The 19,202-nt window shown below is 44.3% G+C and overlaps 2 protein-coding genes across 2 annotated transcripts; both read right to left on the reverse strand.

The window, feature by feature from the left end:
• Window positions 1-1,724: 1,724 nt before the first annotated feature.
• Window positions 1,725-4,606, reverse strand: LOC120636314. Its single transcript, XM_039907741.1, has one exon. It carries the CDS (start codon window positions 4,589-4,591, stop codon window positions 1,754-1,756), a length of 2,838 nt encoding a protein of 945 aa, XP_039763675.1. The 5' UTR covers window positions 4,592-4,606; the 3' UTR covers window positions 1,725-1,753.
• An 8-nt stretch (window positions 4,607-4,614) lies between these two features.
• Window positions 4,615-6,055, reverse strand: LOC120636318. The gene has a single exon (XM_039907748.1). The coding sequence runs from the start codon at window positions 6,034-6,036 to the stop codon at window positions 4,615-4,617; it is 1,422 nt and encodes a 473-aa protein (XP_039763682.1). The 5' UTR covers window positions 6,037-6,055.
• Window positions 6,056-19,202: the final 13,147 nt, after the last annotated feature.

Consider the following 19,202-nt stretch of genomic DNA (forward strand, 5'->3'; position numbering starts at 1 on the left):
AGTTGTCAGATTTTAGTTTATAAGCGGAAACGGAGTTCATAAGCTGTAGCAATTTATGTAGCCAAAGTTGAAGCGCATTTACGTATACAGGAAAAATATTTAAGTATTATTTATTAGTGCTTTGTCACGCTCTAACATTGCTTGCAGTCATTACAAATTGCGACAAAACACTGCGTTACTATTCCGTTATACTACGTTAAGTTATTAAAAAGAAAAGAAAGCTAAAAAAATATATATCTTAGTTTAAGAGAAAATGTGATTGCAATAATTTGAACATAAAGAAAAATAAACTTGCAGTGCAATATACTAGACTACCTAAAATAAGTAATTCATTTAAAGCAGGTTGTATACTTGGAGATGTCTCTTAAAAAGTTCAAAGTTTGTATTAAACGTAAGCTTGTAGAGAAGTCATATTATAGTATTAAGGACTGCGTTAACGATAAAAATGCTCGGGTGTTAATTATTGTTGTAACCAGATTGCTTCTCTAGTTATAAATGACAGTGTGAAACTTTTACAAAAATTACAACATGGAACACCGAGGGAATGCACTAAAAATCTCCGTCTTCAAGTACATTCTCAGACCATATTTAGCTCTTACGTAATAGAAGAAGCTTTTGCAAAGCCAATGGCTATGTTTTTTTTTGCTGGACATAACATGGAAATACCCTTATTAATTTAGTTACAGACGCTAAGAAATGGCTAGTTATATGTACTCTTATGTTTTGTAAACCTTTTTATTTTCACCTTATACACTTACGTGTATAAGGTATATACTATACGATCCAGATCATCATCATAATCATGTCAACCAATCGACGTCCACTGCTGGACATAGTTCTTTTGTAGGGAGTTCCACAATACACGGTCCTGGGCCGCTTGCCTCCAGCGGCTCTCAACGACTCGCCTGATGTCATCTGTACACCTCGTTGGGGGCCGACCTACGCTGCGCTTACCGGTGCGGGGTCGCCAGTCCAGCACCTTAAGACCCCAACGCCCATCGGTTCTCCGAGCTATGTACCCTGCCCATTGCCACTTCAGCTTCGCGACTCGCTGAGCTATGTCGGTAACTCTAGTTCTTCTACGGATCTCCTCATTTCTGATTTTATCACGTGGAGATACTCCGAGCATAGCTCTCTCCATCGCCCGCTGAGTGACTCTGAGCCTTCTTATGAGTCCCATAGTTAGCGACCATGTCTCAGTTCCGTAAGTCATCACTGGCAACACGCACTATTCGAAGACTATAGTCTCAGATGTCACTAAGTTTCCCAAACGCTGCCCATCCGAGTTGGATTCGGCGGTTCACCTCTTTCTCGAAATCCACATCACAGAATTTAAATTCGCTCGAGTTTACACTATTCCACGTAAAACCACGTTAGCTGATAATAATTTGATTTCTAAAATATATTAGTGTTTTTCCGATCACACCCTTCTGTAGGGGCCAGGGCAAGTGAAAACACAGGGTTTCTTTAAATGACTTGGCTGACAGAACGTGTGTAGCGGTTGGCAAAGTTTAAACGATGCGGCTGCGGTCGGTTGCGGTGAACGTCTACCATTTGAACCGCCGCGGACGTCAGAATAACGGTTTGCCGCCCCCGCCACCTACGTTCCGTTTTTAGCACATTATTTATTAAAACCATAGACAATCATTTATTGCAGCGAAAATTATATAATATTAATTATTTATATTTTATTAATGAATAATTAACTAGAGGGCTGTTTGCGTCGCTAACATATTCCCCCCCAGTGCTGGGCTCAGCACTCTTCTCCAACAGGTAGGATTGCGACGCGTACTGCAGGCCTCCTTAGCAGCCCCGACTTCGTCCGCACGTCCACCACTCGCACGCGCCCGTCCCTTCCTGGCAGCACCGCCTCGATGATGCCTCGGGGCCAGACGCCTCGCGGCATATTGGGATCGACGATGACGACTAAGTCGCCGATCTGTAGTGGTTGGGATTCGTGATGCCATTTCTTCCGTGGTAGCATCTGTGGTAGGACTTCTTTCACCCAGCGACGCCAGAACTGGTCAGCCAGGAGCTGTGAGATGCGCCACTGCTTCCTCAGGAACAAGTCGGAGTCATCAAATGCCCCGAGCAATGGAAGGTTCGAGGAAGTACCTAAAAGAAAATGGTTAGGGGTAATCGCCTCTGTGGTAGCAGGCTCAACAGAGACGTGAGTGAGAGGTCGACTGTTGACTATCTGTTCGACCTCTGCCATCAGAGTGATCAAGACTTCCTCTCTTGGAACTCTTTCTTTGAGGATCGCCTTGAGCGACGTTTTCACGCTTCTAATCAGGCGTTCCCAGGCCCCACCCCAGTGGGGACTCAACGGCGGTATAAAAGTCCACGTGGTGCCGTAATTCACGGCCTCCTTTTTCAGTATGTCCTGGTCCAACTCATGCATCGCCTTCTTCAATTCATTATCTGCGCCTCTCAGGTTAGATCCATTATCGGATAGCAAATTTGACGGCCAGCCACGTTGCGACGCCATTCTTCTAAGGGCCATTATTAGGGAGTCCGTGGTAAGTGTTTGCACCAGTTCTATATGAATAGCCCTTACAGTCATGCATGTAAATAGCACGCCATATCTTATTTGATGCCGTCGTCCGACAGCTATTTTCATAGGACCAAAGAGGTCCAACCCACAATAGGTAAAGGGTCGTTGATGGTGTGCTAGCCTCGCCTCCGGTAAGTCTCCCATCCTTGGCTGTTGCGGCCGCGCCTTGCGGATTCGGCATAGCACGCATTTTGATACTATATTTTTGACCGTTGGGCGAAGGCGCAATATCCAAAATCGTTGCTTTATTTCATTTATTACAGTTTCGTGATTTCCATGGGCGAATTTTTTATGGTAATGCATTATGATAAGCCTTGCTGTGGGATGACGTCCATCTAAGATTATTGGATGCTTCATATCTCTTGCTATTCCAGGCGCAGCATCGATGCGGCCTCCCACCCGGAGGACACCCTGCTCGTCGAGGAACGGTGATACGGTAAGTAAATTACTTTTCCTATCTAATGATTTTCCTTTTTTCAGCTGTTCCAGGTCTTCAACAAATGACTGAGCCTGTGCGTACCGCATCAATAACTTCTCCGCGCGGTCTGTCATTGCACCGTCCACTTCACCGGTACGCTTCCTGCATAGCTTATCCACAAACGCCAACACCATGCATGTAGATTTCAAAAGGCGAATCCACGAAGAAAACCTCTCAGGATCAGGACAGGCAGGTAAGCATAGTGTAATTTTCCCTATCGTAGCTACATATTCAGTGACATTTTGAACAGTCGAATTAGATATTAGCAGGTCTTCAGGCCAATCAGCTTCGTTGCAACATAGAAAACTAGGGCCGTACAGCCATGCGCCTTCTAATATAGCCATGTCGCATTCTTCCCTAGTGGCAGCGTCTGCTGTGTTCAGCCTGGTAGGCACATAACGCCATTCGCTTGAACAGGTAAGTTCATCAATCTCCCCTAATCGATGCGCTACGAACGTTTGGTAATTCCGAGCGTCGTTTCTTATCCAATGCAGTACAGTAGTTGAGTCACTCCAAAAGTATTTATTTCGTGGTTTTATTTTATGTTGTGTAACTATAGTGTCCGCCAATCTAGCGGCCAAAACTGCAGCCTGAAGTTCAAGCCGTGGTACCGATAGTGATTGTTTTATCGGCGCCACCTTACATTTACTCGCGATGAAAGCAACGTATATTTTATCATTCCTTTCCCAGCGCCAGTATGCGACGGCGCACATCGCCTTTGTTGACGCGTCGCTAAAAACATGTAATGCGAGTTTATCGTAAACACCGCTGCCCCCGCTGTTCAGTGCACTAGGTACGTCTTCCATCTCGCTCGCCCGTGCTGCCGCGAGATAATGACGTGGTATAGATATTTGACTGATACCTTTTAGCGATTTAAGCCATTCGGTCCACTTAATATAAAGTTCATCCGTAAGTGATTCATCCCAGCCAATTCCGGATTGCCATGTTTCTTGTAGAATTATTTTTCCTCTAATAGTGAATGGTGATAAGAACCCAAACACATCGAATATTGACATAATAACTCGTAGCATTTCTCTCTTTGTAGGTATTTTTTCACCCGCGACTATGTTGGTAGGAATACGCTTGAATGATACGTCAAATCCTAAGGTATCTTGTTTAGGAAACCACATAAGACCTAAAGTGCGTTCTGAATGCTGTTCAATATCGAACCTTACAGCAGTAGGTCCTAAGGCTTCGGTTGGAATGTAACTTAAAACTTCTTTGAAGTTGCTTGTCCAGTTTCTTATTTCGAATCCGCCTTGTCCGTGAATGAAAGTAACCTCCTTTATTAACTGCCTCGCTGTTTCTATGCTATCAACGCTGTCGATATAGTCGTCCATATAGTGCTGCTGCAGGATGGCTTTTACTGCGGCTGGCTTCGATGATTCATACCTCTGTGCGTTCTTATTTTTAATAAATTGAGCGATGAACGGTGAACAGTTAGCGCCAAAGATTAAAGATGTCATGGCGCAGACTTTTAATTTATCCTTAGGGGTATCTCGCCATAAAAATCGTAAAGCATCTTGGTCTTCAGGTAGGATTTTTATTCTGAGGAACATGTCTTTTATGTCCCCCGTTATCCCTATTCTATGTTCAGCAGTGAAACGAGCAGGTCCGGGCCCTTTAAAAGGTAATCATTAAGGCTAACATTTTGAAACTTAGCCGCAGCGTCGAAAACTAATCGCAATTTTTTTTTATTAGGATTATCGACTCCAAAATGTGGTAAGTACCAGGTTCTAGGACTCCAAGATATGTCTACTACTTGTTTTGCGTAGTTGTTTTGAAATAAATGTTCGATTCTTTCCTTGTATCGTGAAGCATATCCTACGTCAGCTTTCACTTTCTTCTCTATCCCCTTCAACCTTGACATGGCGTACGTAAACGAGTTAGGCATCTTTGCATTGCTGTCTCTCCACGGCAGACCAACATACCACCTTCCCTGTATTAATTTACACGTTTTCTCCAGGTGCGCTTGAGCGCGTAGGTCATCAGAGTTCCCTCGTGGTTTAGCGGTGACCCCCAAGGAGTCTATAGCGAAGGAACGTCGGACCTCTTCATGTATCTCACGGAGTAGGTCTTCTTTTTCTGTGTCTAGGCCACAGTGGTTGGAGCTGAGAAGCAGAGTAGAATGCAACAAACAATTGATGGATTGTGTTCTGGTACAACCATGGAGGCACCATCCTAGTGGAGTAAGAGTAGCAAACGGTTCCCCTGGTTTGCCTTCTAGAACTTGTAATGGTAATAATACGTGATAATTATCTTGCCCTATTAGCAGCTGTGGCTTATAATATTCAAGATTAAGTTGATTTTTAATTTGAGAAATATGTCCATATCGAGAAATACCTAAATTAGAGGTATCTTGAGCAGGTAAATTCAGATCGCTAACGCTATGCGCCGTAAGTGTAAATAGCTGGCCGTCTTTGTTGGATGCAGTGAAATTTACGATCTCGCTGTCGCATTCTAGCTCATTAGTGTCCCATGCGCCGCGCACACGCATAGTTTTTCTATGTCTGCGTAGCCCCACTCTTGCGGCTAGTTCCGAGTTCATTAGCGTTACAGTTGACCCGTCGTCGAGCAACGCGGCAGTTGTTACAGTTCCAATCGGTCCGTGTATTTGTACCGTTACAACCTTTAATAGTACCTGGCGATTGTTTTCTTTAATGTGCGTTACTTGTTGTGCTTCGGTAGTGGGTTCGCGTTCAGAAGACTCGTGTAGGCCCGTAGTGTTATCATTTCCCGTACTGCTCTTCTCATAATGTAACAATCGGTGATGAGCCTGCCCGCAATTGTTTTTATCACAAGCAGGCGCCGGGCAAATATCCCTGTCGTGCTTCGTGGGTGACAGACATTTATAACATATACCGTACCGCTTTACGTGACGCCACCGATCCTTTCGTAGTGCCTTTTTGAATACTTTGCAATCCGGTAGATTGTGTTTCGGCCCGCTGTAGCAAAACCGACATTTCATACCCGCGTCCGTGTTAGATTCGCTTTGTAATAACATATGAGATTTGTTTACATAATGTACGGCATATTTTCGCTTTGAAAAGTTTTGATCGGTTTTGATGCTATTAATATTAATCGCGGTTTTTGTAGTTTTAACTGCTTCCTCTTTTAAAAAAATCGGATAATATTACGAGTTTGGCTTTAGATCCGTCGGTTATAAGCGGATAGCTGTAGTCCGTCCATTTTGATAACAAAACCGTTGGGAACTTAGACAACACGGCCGACATGATATTCATGTTTTTTAGGTACTCATCTTCACCGATAGCGAGGACTGCTGCGACGAAATTTTGAACTTTAACGGAAAACTTGACTATATCCTTATGATATTCCTGTGCCATTGCTGGAAGCTTCTGGACATCTTGTACTATTCTAGTGATAATAATATCGGGGTTACCAAATTGTAGCTCCAGTGCTGACATTACTATGTCCGGTGTGGTGGCGCTAATCAGCAGCGCCGTGACGGCTTCCTTTGCTGGTCCGCGGAGGCAACTACGTAGCCTCCACAGATTCTCCCTGGGGCTAAAGCTACATACTTTTGTGGACTCGTCGTAAGCTTGCTTAAAATAAAGCCAGTCCATGGGGTCGCCCGCAAACGTTGGTAGATCCTTCTGTGTGCTAATACGGCTTAAAAACTTATGTGTTTGTGCATGTGGTGCGTTGTGCTTAGCAATAGTTGCCATTTCTTTGAGTGCGCTAGCCAGCATGTGTACAGTCCCATCAGTGCCACCGCCTATAGCGGCGGGCGGGCACAGCTCGCCTAAATCTGAACCATCCTGCTGGACGGGCTGTGCTGACTGCTCGTGCTGACTGTGCTCTAACCATTTCTCTACAGAACTATTATTATTGCTACGCACCTCATGCTCCTCCGGTAGTGGACTGTATGCTTCCTCATCTAGTGCTGCCATATCCGCTTGCAACCTTTTCTCAATTAGCTGCATCTCAATACGCGCTTTCGCCTCCGCTGCCTCTAGTTCCAGCCGTGTCTTTCTTGCTCGGATGGATGCTGAACTTGACTTTCTCGACGTGCCATTGCGTGTAGAAGCCCTACTCGGTGCCACTGCGTGGCCGCTAGTGCTCTTAACACTAGTAGCTGGTTCTACTTCATCGAAAAGCCTTTTTCTAAGCTCCTCCTTTAGGGGTACCTGCTTTTTCACCTGCTTACATGTGTGCTGGCTCTGCTCCTGCTCCTCAACTAGGTCCTGTTTCTTCACAGTGTTCACCATATTTGGCGGTGGAGTTTGGAACATACCTTGCGATCCGTGCTCGAAGACCACTTGTAGGGGCCAGGGCAAGTGAAAACACAGGGTTTCTTTAAATGACTTGGCTGACAGAACGTGTGTAGCGGTTGGCAAAGTTTAAACGATGCGGCTGCGGTCGGTTGCGGTGAACGTCTACAATTTGAACCGCCGCGGACGTCAGAATAACGGTTTGCCGCCCCCGCCACCTACGTTCCGTTTTTAGCACATTATTTATTAAAACCATAGACAATCATTTATTGCAGCGAAAATTATATAATATTAATTATTTATATTTTATTAATGAATAATTAACTAGAGGGCTGTTTGCGTCGCTAACACCTTCTATAGATAACTAATTTTACCTATAAAACTCAATAATGGATGATGAGCTTCTAATAGCAAATTATATAGAAATCTTAAGTTTTCTAAATCTAAGAAAACTGCAGCCCTAAAGAATATTTACATCATGAAGGCTTTATGTTAAAATCTAATAAGATATTACATATCAATAATAAACGAGTCTTAACTGTTATTTCTCAGGATTTCAAATTTTATGTGGATGGCCATTGAATGTGATATTTTAATTTTAACAGAATGCTGGCATGCCAAGTTACCTTTAATACCGACAATATCTAATAATCAGAACGATGGTGTCGCGATATTTGCTCGCAATAATCTTAAATGTGTTGTAAATGAGCCCATGGATGTCAATTACCTTGTTATTAAACAGTCAAGTAAAACTGCAATAGTAAGGTAACTTAACTTCGGGACTAAATTATGCTATGCCCGGACTCATTTTAAGAAATCAAACCATGCTAAGTTTTATTGGAATTCACGCATTTGGTCTTGTTACGCGGCTAAGATATAGACAGACAGAGACAAATGAAAATAAATTAGTTGGATCTGTCCCCCTGAAGGGACAGAGCAGGGAGACAGATAGGAATAATCCCTTCTTTGGACCTGCTCCGTATAGGTAATAAGGACCTCATAAACCCTGGAAACCACCGCCTCGTGCTTACCGTACCTACCTGTCAGTCTAGGGGCAGGGCCCACTTCGCTATGATAGTGTCAGTGTCCACGACTTTGATGTCATTGTGAATCAAGACTCAGGTTAGTTATATTTTAAACCCCACGCTAAATCGACGGTGTTATAAGTTTGACGTGTCGGTGTGTGTGTGTGCTCCCGAACTGATAAAACGTTTTTGATCTTGTTTCTTTTGTTTTAAAGGAGAATCATTAGTGTTCTTGGCTATCTGATGAAAATCGGTCGACTATCTATGATCGCCGTCACAAAATTAGAGTATGAAATGAAAAAACTTGCCTAGTAGAATAAAATACACTATTATACATTTTAAATCCAAGATGGTCGCTACCACTAAATGGCGGTTTACTTTTTTTCACCACTCCCTCAATATGCGTAACAAATGAAAGATACACGCTTTTCTTAATTTGTATCAGGGGCTTTTATATCATTAATTTATAGTTATTTTATAAATATACATATTATGTAAGCATTAATGTGAATAAGTAAATAATTTGTAGCTTTCTTTTCTTTTTAATAACTTAACGTAATATAACGGAATAGTAAAGCAGTGTTTTGTCGCAATTTGTAATGACTGCAAGCAATGTTAGAGCGTGACAAAGCACTAATAAATAATACTTAAATATTTTTCCTGTATACGTAAATGCGCTTCAACTTTGGCTACATAAATTGCTACAGCTTATGAACTCCGTTTCCGCTTATAAACTAAAATCTGACAACTATGTTGAAATTGAATTTTCACTTTGTTCCTAAAATTCTACAACTTACCGCATTATTATCTCGTGAATAATACTAATATATACTCAATCCTGAGTCCTTGCTCGAGTTGAGTTTTGTTATGATGTGTAGAAATATAAAAAAATAACTTTATCTTTTGACTGAATGGATTAATTGTTAGCGGTGGCTAAATATATATATATATATATATATATATATATAATATATATATTAGTATTATTCACGAGATAATAATGCGGTAAGTTGTAGAATTTTAGGAACAAAGTGAAAATTCAATTTCAACATAGTTGTCAGATTTTAGTTTATAAGCGGAAACGGAGTTCATAAGCTGTAGCAATTTATGTAGCCAAAGTTGAAGCGCATTTACGTATACAGAAAAAAATATTGAAGTATTATTTATTAGTGCTTTGTCACGCTCTAACATTGCTTGCAGTCATTACAAATTGCGACAAAACACTGCGTTACTATTCCGTTATATTACGTTAAGTTATTAAAAAGAAAAGAAAGCTACAAATTATTTACTTATTCACATTAATGCTTACATAATATGTATATTTATAAAATAACTATAAATTAATGATATAAAAGCCCCTGATACAAATTAAGAAAAGCGTGTATCTTTCATTTACGCATATTGAGGGAGTGGTGAAAAAAAGTAAACCGCCATTTAGTGGTAGCGACCATCTTGGATTTAAAATGTATAATAGTGTATTTTATTCTACTAGGCAAGTTTTTTCATTTCATACTCTAATTTTGTGACGGCGATCATAGATAGTCGACCGATTTTCATCAGATAGCCAAGAACACTAATGATTCTCCTTTAAAACAAAAGAAACAAGATCAAAAACGTTTTATCAGTTCGGGAGCACACACACACACCGACACGTCAAACTTATAACACCGTCGATTTAGCGTGGGGTTTAAAATATAACTAACCTGAGTCTTGATTCACAATGACATCAAAGTCGTGGACACTGACACTATCATAGCGAAGTGGGCCCTGCCCCTAGACTGACAGGTAGGTACGGTAAGCACGAGGCGGTGGTTTCCAGGGTTTATGAGGTCCTTATTACCTATACGGAACAGGTCCAAAGAAGGGATTATTCCTATCTGTCTCCCTGCTCTGTCCCTTCAGGGGGACAGATCCAACTAATTTATTTTCATTTGTCTCTGTCTGTCTATATCTTAGCCGCGTAACAAGACCAAATGCGTGAATTCCAATAAAACTTAGCATGGTTTGATTTCTTAAAATGAGTCCGGGCATAGCATAATTTAGACCCGAAGTTAAGTTACCTTACTATTGCAGTTTTACTTGACTCTTTTATAACAAGGTAATTGACATCCATGGGCTCATTTACAACACATTTAAGATTATTGCGAGCAAATATCGCGACACCATCGTTCTGATTATTAGATATTGTCGGTATTAAAGGTAACTTGGCATGCCAGCATTCTGTTAAAATTAAAATATCACATTCAATGGCCATCCACATAAAATTTGACATCCTGAGAAATAACAGTTAAGACTCGTTTATTATTGATATGTAATATCTTATTAGATTTTAACATAAAGCCTTCATGATGTAAATATTCTTTAGGGCTGCAGTTACCTATAAGATTTAGAAAACTAAAGATTTCTATATAATTTGCTATTAGAAGCTCATCATCCATTATTGAGTTTTATAGGTAAAATTAGTTATCTATAGAAGGGTGTGATCGGAAAAACACTAATATATTTTAGAAATCAAATTATTATCAGCTAACGTGGTTTTACGTGGAATAGTGTAAACTCGAGCGAATTTAAATTCTGTGATGTGGATTTCGAGAAAGAGGTGAACCGCCGAATCCAACTCGGATGGGCAGCGTTTGGGAAACTTAGTGACATCTGAGACTATAGTCTTCGAATAGTGCGTGTTGCCAGTGATGACTTACGGAACTGAGACGTGGTCGCTAACTATGGGACTCATAAGAAGGCTCAAAGTCACTCAGCGGGCGATGGAGAGAGCTATGCTCGGAGTATCTCCACGTGATAAAATCAGAAATGAGGAGATCCGTAGAAGAACTAGAGTTACCGACATAGCTCAGCGAGTCGCGAAGCTGAAGTGGCAATGGGCAGGGTACATAGCTCGGAGAACCGATGGGCGTTGGGGTCTTAAGGTGCTGGACTGGCGACCCCGCACCGGTAAGCGCAGCGTAGGTCGGCCCCCAACGAGGTGTACAGATGACATCAGGCGAGTCGTTGGGAGCCGCTGGAGGCAAGCGGCCCAGGACCGTGTATTGTTGAACTCCCTACAAAAGAACTATGTCCAGCAGTGGACGTCGATTGGTTGACATGATTATGATGATGATCTGGATCGTATAGTATATACCTTATACACGTAAGTGTATAAGGTGAAAATAAAAAGGTTTACAAAACATAAGAGTACATATAACTAGCCATTTCTTAGCGTCTGTAACTAAATTAATAAGGGTATTTCCATGTTATGTCCAGCAAAAAAAAACATAGCCATTGGCTTTGCAAAAGCTTCTTCTATTACGTAAGAGCTAAATATGGTCTGAGAATGTACTTCAAGACGGAGATTTTTAGTGCATTCCCTCGGTGTTCCATGTTGTAATTTTTGTAAAAGTTTCACACTGTAATTTATAACTAGAGAAGCAATCTGGTTACAACAATAATTAACACCCGAGCATTTTTATCGTTAACGCAGTCCTTAATACTATAATATGACTTCCCTACAAGCTTACGTTTAATACAAACTTTGAACTTTTTAAGAGACATCTCCAAGTATACAATCTGCTTTAAATGAATTACTTATTTTAGGTAGTCTAGTATATTGCACTGCAAGTTTATTTTTCCTTATGTTCAAATTATTGCAATCACATTTTCTCTTAAACTAAGATATATATTTTTTTGATAAACGAATCGTTTCGATCGAATTTTTTGAATAAAATTTAAAAATAAACGACGGTTATATGCTATGAAACACGTCTGCTCCGTACAGAGGGTCAGGGGGAAGGGGAAACTGTGAAGTATATTAATAAAACGCATTTAGATTTGTTCCTTAACAGTCAGATTAACGTCGAACCGACGACCTAGAAGTAGGCACCCTCGGGTCGACGTCTCCCACTTCCCACCGATGTCGTCGAGGCCCGGGGCATGGCGAGCTCTCGCGCTCGCCCCACTCGCCAGGTGACGCCGTAGGAACCCCTCAGGTGGGTATCGGCAAGTGTCCATCCGAAAAACGAAAATGATTTGTTCCTCGACTTACCGAACTACTGAGAAATCGACACTTAATAATGTGAACCAAAAAACCTCACAACCGATTTTGTCCGTCTGTCATATTTATTTTCTTATATAATTTATTAGGGACAACAGACAGTGATGCACAAAAATAACAATAAAGACAGCACGTAGGTCCGATCGGACGTTGAAATAGTGCACTGTTCTGCTGAGACGTTGTATTATGCTTGAACAATTATTTTTTAAATTAAGTTTAATATGCTTTACTCCACGCAAAGCAGGAGTATGGTGTAATTTATAAATACTTCAATCTTTTTACTCCACACCAAACAGATCTTCGGCGATGTACGCACGTTTCGCTACGAAACCAGAGCTTCCTCAGGAGATCTTGACTTTATAATGAATAATTGTTAAGTATCTTAAACGTACACGTTGCGTTAACGTCCTATGAGATACGAGGCCCGGGTAAACTTTTGTTTCCCGTTGCATAGTAAAAAAACCGTAACTAACGCGGAAGAAGTCTTAGGTACTTGGATTCTTGAAGTGACCCTAGACGAAGCGTTTCAGAATTTGTATTAATGACAATGGGGAAATACAAAATTGCGATAAACCTGGGATAAAGGATATAATAAATGAATTTATAAATTTAATATTCTTTTTATTCGTCTTATGTGGGTACATAACAAGTAAACATTTGATTAAACAGACCCTTCACACTCAGCCACTTCACACAGATCGACTGTTTTAAAAAATAAAATATGAATTACATTACAATTTAAAGAATGACGATGAACGATCTTCTAAAGATTTACAGGACGGCGGATTGGGCACAGACCCTGCTTTCCGAGTCCAAGTTTCCGAGTTCACAACTCAATGAAGGTTTTTTATTGGCTGAGTGTATATTATCAAAATTAAGCTTAATTTGCTATACTCCGCGAAAAGCAGGAGAATCTGTGTGGTGTAATTTATAATTTCTTCAATCCTTATACTGCACACCAAACAGATCCTCGGCAATACACCCTCTACGCACGTTTCGCTCCGAAACCGGAGCATCATCAGGAGATGTTGACTTTACAATGATTAATTATTGTTGAGTGAAAAATTTGCTTTTTGCTTTTTCGGAAGGACACTTGCCGATAACCACCTAAGGGGTTGCTACGGCGTCACCGGGGGAGTGGGGCGAGCGCGAAGCTCGCCATGAGAAGAACCCCAGGGCTCGACGACATCGGGGGGAGTATGGGAGACGTCGACCCGAGGGTGCCTCCTGCGAGGACTCGGACCTCGGCTCGGTTCGACGTTAATCTGACTGTTGGTGGACTTTTGGACTAATCATTGTTTAGTCCGAACGCCCCCGTGACCGTGGTAAGGATCCACGTCCGGATGACGTCAGAAATCGGGGCCCTCGTCTTCGCCGGCGAAGACGCTGTGAATGTTGCGTGTGTGTGTGTTGTTGGGACACGTTGTCGGTAGTTATTTTGTCGTCAGGGTCGTCAAGGACATGCTTCGGACATCGCCGCTTTGGTTCGACGTCGGGGACGGGGGTATAAGTGGACGCCTCGACCACTAGGGGGTTGGGGTGTCGGACTGCATTTTCAAAGTAGGTCTTTGATAATGTTTTCATGTACTGGGCTATGGTGGGAAGATCGAGGTCTCGGTGGAGATCTACGTTGCGCATGAACCACGGACTGTCCGTGGTCATACGCATAAATTTGTTCTGCAGGACTTGAAAGCTCCTGTAGGAGCTGTGAGGGCGATGGGCGAATACGACGCTGGCGTATGTCATAATGGGACGTATGCACGTTTTATACAAGGTTACCTTGTGACGGAGGGATAATTTGCTTTTGCGGCAAATCATCGGATAGAGACGACCCATCACATACGCAGCCTTGTTGCGGGCCTTGCGAATGTGTGCGGTGAAGCTCATTCTATGATCGAACGTTACTCCCAGGTATTTGGCCTTGTCTTGCCAGGGTATGGGACGCCCGTAGAGGGTGACCTCTGCGGGGTTTACCGTGAAGCGGCCTCTCGGTTTGCCCGTGAAGAGCACCGCTGCGCTCTTCTCGGGGTTAACCTCGATCCTCCAGAGGCGGAACCACTTGCCCAGCAGGTGGAGCGCCTTTTGGAGTCGACTTGCAATGTTGCTCTTTTTGGGATCGGTCGCAAAGAGAGCGGTATCGTCGGCGAATTGGGCCAGTTTGACCGTCGCCGGTAGGTCGCGGGGAATGTCGCTCGTGAAGAGCGCGTATAGAAGTGGGGAGAGCGCGGAGCCCTGAGGGACTCCCGCTCGTATAGGTCTAGGGGAAGAGAGCGTACCGTCGAGACGATAGCGAAATGTGCGATCGGTGAGAAACGCTCGCAGCAAACGAACGAGACTAGCTGGCACGCCCAGATGGTGCAGCTTGTACAACAAGCCGGCGTGCCAGACCCTATCGAAGGCCTTGGCAATGTCTAAGAACACGGCCCCAGTGGGGCCCATGTGTCTGTATCGATTGAATCCTGCCAGTATGTGCTCCGTGAGGCGGTGCGCTTGGTGGACGCAAGAGTGCTTGGCTCGAAAGCCGAATTGCTCGTCGTTAAGGAGGTTTTTCTCCTCTACGACTGCCTTCAGTCTGTGTAATATTACCCTCTCATACACCTTTGCTAAGGTGTTGAGGAGGCTTATAGGGCGATAACTGGAGGGAAGGTCGCGGGGTTTGCCCGACTTGTGGATACCTATGACTATTGCTTCCTTCCACTGGTTGGGGAAGTAGCAATTTGCCAAGAATACATTAAAAATTACCACTAGTAGGTTGATAATTTGTCCTGGGAGTAACTTTAGGGTTTTATTGGTAATGCCGTCGGGGCCTGGGGCTTTCTTAGAGTGGAAACCCTTGATAATAGTATGAACTTCATCGCAGGTCGTCGGGGCGAGAGGTTCACCATCGGGAGGGGTCGAGAGGATTGTTGCGAGTTCGCTTTCGACTCGCAAGACGTGGGGCCTATCAATGGATACGGTGCTCGGAGAGCATTGGGATTCGAGGCAGTCAGCCATGCATTCAGCCTTATCGATATCTTCAAAGGCGGGCGGAAGGTCGGGCCGTGCTAACGGGGGGAGGGCGGGAGCGCGGGTCATTTTGAGAGCCTTCGCCAGTTTGTAGAACGCACTACGCGATGGCGAGAGCTCCCCCAAGAACCTGTCCCATTGTCCGTGTCGGAGTGCGGTAATGCTAGACACTACCTTCCTCTGGGCTCTCCAGAGTTCTAACCGATTCTGTCGTGTCGGATATTTGTCATGCTCCCTATGGGCCCTATTCTTGTTTGTGATTAGCTCTCGCGCGTCCTCCGTGAGTACCATGCGGTAAAATCCGCACGGTATCTCGCGGGAGCATTCGCTCGTAGCGTCACAAACGTGGTTGGTCAGGTGCAGTGAGGCTGCCTGGGCTTGCTCTAATGTCTCTACGACGTCAGGAATTTTAGAGAGGTGCACAGAGTCCTTCGCTTCGAGTAGCCCGGAGAGCTTCTTGAAGTCGATGACTTTACGGGTCGGGAGGATCGCGGGGCCTACGGGGCCTAGCTGTAGTTTGACAGGTCTGTGATCCGAATATAGCTCGGATAGCACTTCCACAGAGTTCACCTGAAGGGTGATATTCTTGAGGAGCGCTATGTCGAGTATGTCCGGTCGGTCGATCGAACTATCCGACATCGGGAAGCGAGTCGGCGAGTCTGGGGCAACTACGATAAAGTTGAGGTCGGGTCGTCTGACAAGTATGTTAAGTTGTCGTCCGTGCGCGTTAGTGGAGCGGGACCAGTCGGTGTGCTTAGCGTTGAAGTCGCCAGCCAAAATGACAGAGTCACCTAAGGAGAGGAGAGCGAGTAAGTCACTCTCTAAAAAGGTTTTGTTCGGTGAGAGATAAACGGATGCTAGTATGATCGACGGATGGCCGGTCATACCCACCTGACATACGGAGGCTTCCATGTTGGTAAGCTGTGGAGGATCGAGAGGAGTGCAGTGAAGAGCCCTTCTGTAATAGATCGCGGTACCACCCAACCGGTTGGTGGTCCGATCATTTCTAATTAGGTTATAATTTCCAACTTTGGGATCGCTTCTACTAGGTTTTAAGAAGGTCTCTTGCACTAGGAAGATATCGATTTGTTGTGCACATATAAATTCACGGATTTGATGCATTTGATCGATAATGCCGTTTGCATTAAAGAAGCTGACTGCCAGGGAGTGTGGTTTTACCCTACCTTTATATGTACTACCCATTAACGGATTGCTTTTTGGATAGTCCCGATGGTTGTTAGGAGGCTAGAGTGCTCACGCATAGCCTGGTTGAGGGAGACCTTTGCCTTTGCAAAGAATACTTTTACCTCGTTCATGTCAACCGCAGACACGAGGTACTGGATGAAGTCCAGGGGGTCCATATCCGGAGATAGGTGCATGGGCGAGGGCGCTGAGGCCGGGTGGGCCGCTGCCGGTGCGGTGGCCAGAGGGGCTACCGGCACCGGTGCGGGGGCGGGGGCGGAGGCGCTAGGCGCTCCGTTAAGGGGCTTGGCCCATGCGCTGGTAGCGGGTACCGGCGCTGGGACGAAGCGTTGGGCGGGCTGTGCTGCGGGTCTCCGAGCCGGCGGCGGACCCCTGCGCCGTGTAAACTGCGGCGCCTTTGGGCATCCGCGATAATTCGCGGGGTGCCCTTGGGTGTAGCAGAGTACACAGCTCGGTGGTTCGTCGACGGTCGGGTCCCGTCGGGAGCAATCGGCGGTGCCGTGGTCGCCCAGGCACTTGACGCACCTAGGGCGGGCGAAACAATTCCTTGCGGAATGGCCGTACTGTTGGCATCGGTGGCACTGGCCGACCTTGCCTCTGTTATGGGGCTTCTCGATAGTGAGTCCTGAAAGGTGGCACACTTTTTCGAGATTGTAAATCTCTTTACCTTCGGGGGAAAGTTCTAATAAAACGAGAACCATCTCGTAGACATATTTCGTCCTGGTATTGTACATCCTATGTACCTCCAGGACAGGTAGATTTTGCGACAAAAGGTCGGCTTTTATTACCTCGGAGCTAATCTCCTTCGGTAATCCTTTAATGACGACGCGGAGAATGCGTTCGTCTCTTAGGGCGTAGGTATGAAAACCTATATTATGCTCTCTGAGCATTGAAGTTAGCCGACGGTGGTCGTCGGAGGATAGGCACTGTACTCTAATGCCTATAGCGGTGGATCGGGCACCGGTGAAGCCGATGCCGTTCGCTTCAAGAAGCGGGATGATTTTCATCCATGCGAGCTTGTCGCGGATGAAGAGAGGTGGGATTCTATCCCTGGGTTGGGGTTGCTCCTCCATAGGGGAGTCTTCGGGCTCGTCTTCGTCCGCAGGGGAAGCCTGGGACGCTGCGCGAGGCGCTGCGCGGGGCGCTTGGGACTGGGTCTTAGTTGGGCGGTCCGTTACCACTTTCTTTGGCGGGTTCGCCTTGGATTTGGAAGCCTTAAGCTTCCGCTTTTTAGCACCGACGACGGTGAAGCCGTCGTCGGTCTCGGATGATGCCGGGGAGGTAGATTCTTCGATCGCTATCGCAGGGATAGCGACCGGGTCTTCGGTAATCGGCTCTGCGGGAGCCGGGGATTGCGGGCTGTCCGTGAACACTCTAGGCCTAACAGTCCTAAAGCGGTTTAGGTAACCCGCGTTATTCTCCTGGAGGTCCTTTAAGAGGGCCTCCAGATTAAGGTCGGAGTCGGCGAGGGCCATGGCGGCCCCCGGGGTAGCGGTTGACCTCCCTGCCATGCAGGGAGGTGTGTGCCTAAAAAAAGGGTGTGGCCCTATGGGGCCTCGCCTTTAGGTGACGAGGGTGTTAAACTACGCTAATAATAACACGTGTACTTACAGGAATCCTAGACCCTAGAACTACACTGCACTACCACAACGCAGAAACGGACACTGATTTCCACTGACACTTTCACCTCGAGCAATCGGTTGCGAGACAGACATCCGTACGGGACGGATGCGCGAGTCGGAATCTGAAAAATTTGCCAAATGTGTCGCCTTTTATACCTTTCTGACCCCCACCTAATCTATCTAAGCCCCTCCCACCTCATTAGTGCCTCTGAATATGTTCAATAGAGGTGAAGTTGATAAGTTTATTTGTTCGTTTAGTAATTCGAACCTCCCATTCCTATTTTTAATAATTTCTAATTGTTCCCTCAAATCAAGTCTCAACCCTTTGTCGCAAGCATGTAATATTTCGTATGAATGATTACATGGCTACGTTATGTCCACTGTCTAAAAGATGTTTTGCAAATTGAGATTTTTCGGGATGGTTAGAGATTGGAATTGTAAAGTCAACATCTCCTGATGATGCTCCGGTTTCGGAGCGAAACGTGCGTAGAGGGTGTATTGCCGAGGATCTGTTTGGTGTGGAGTATAAGGATTGAAGAAATTATAAATTACACCACACAGATTCTCCTGCTTTTCGCGGAGTATAGCAAATTAAGCTTAATTTTGATAATATATCATGGATTTCCGCAAAGTAACGCCTGCTTCTATACAATGAGTGTATATTATTCATAAAAATACCAAGTACTACCCATAAGACAAGCTAAACTTCTAGCGCTACTTTGGGGCTAGATGGCGACGCGAGTATTTACTCGTAGTTATTCACACTCCGTTATCAAAAGCCTGATGCACTAAAATACTTAAAATAAATAAATAATATTTATTTGAATTTTTTAATTAAATATACCAACGATACACTGTATTATCATTAATAATATTAAATCATAGTTTAGTTTATATAATTATGATTTGGGAATTTACAATTTATTACTTTTTTCTTGTCTGGTCTGGTCTGGTATAAATACCATACTCCCATAGGTTAGCCCGCTACCATCTTAGATATGTAACTATAGTGGAGCTGATCCGGTCAACAAACTGTT

Source organism: Pararge aegeria, chromosome Z (assembly GCF_905163445.1).
Source record: "Pararge aegeria chromosome Z, ilParAegt1.1, whole genome shotgun sequence".
NCBI lineage: Eukaryota > Metazoa > Arthropoda > Insecta > Lepidoptera > Nymphalidae > Pararge > Pararge aegeria.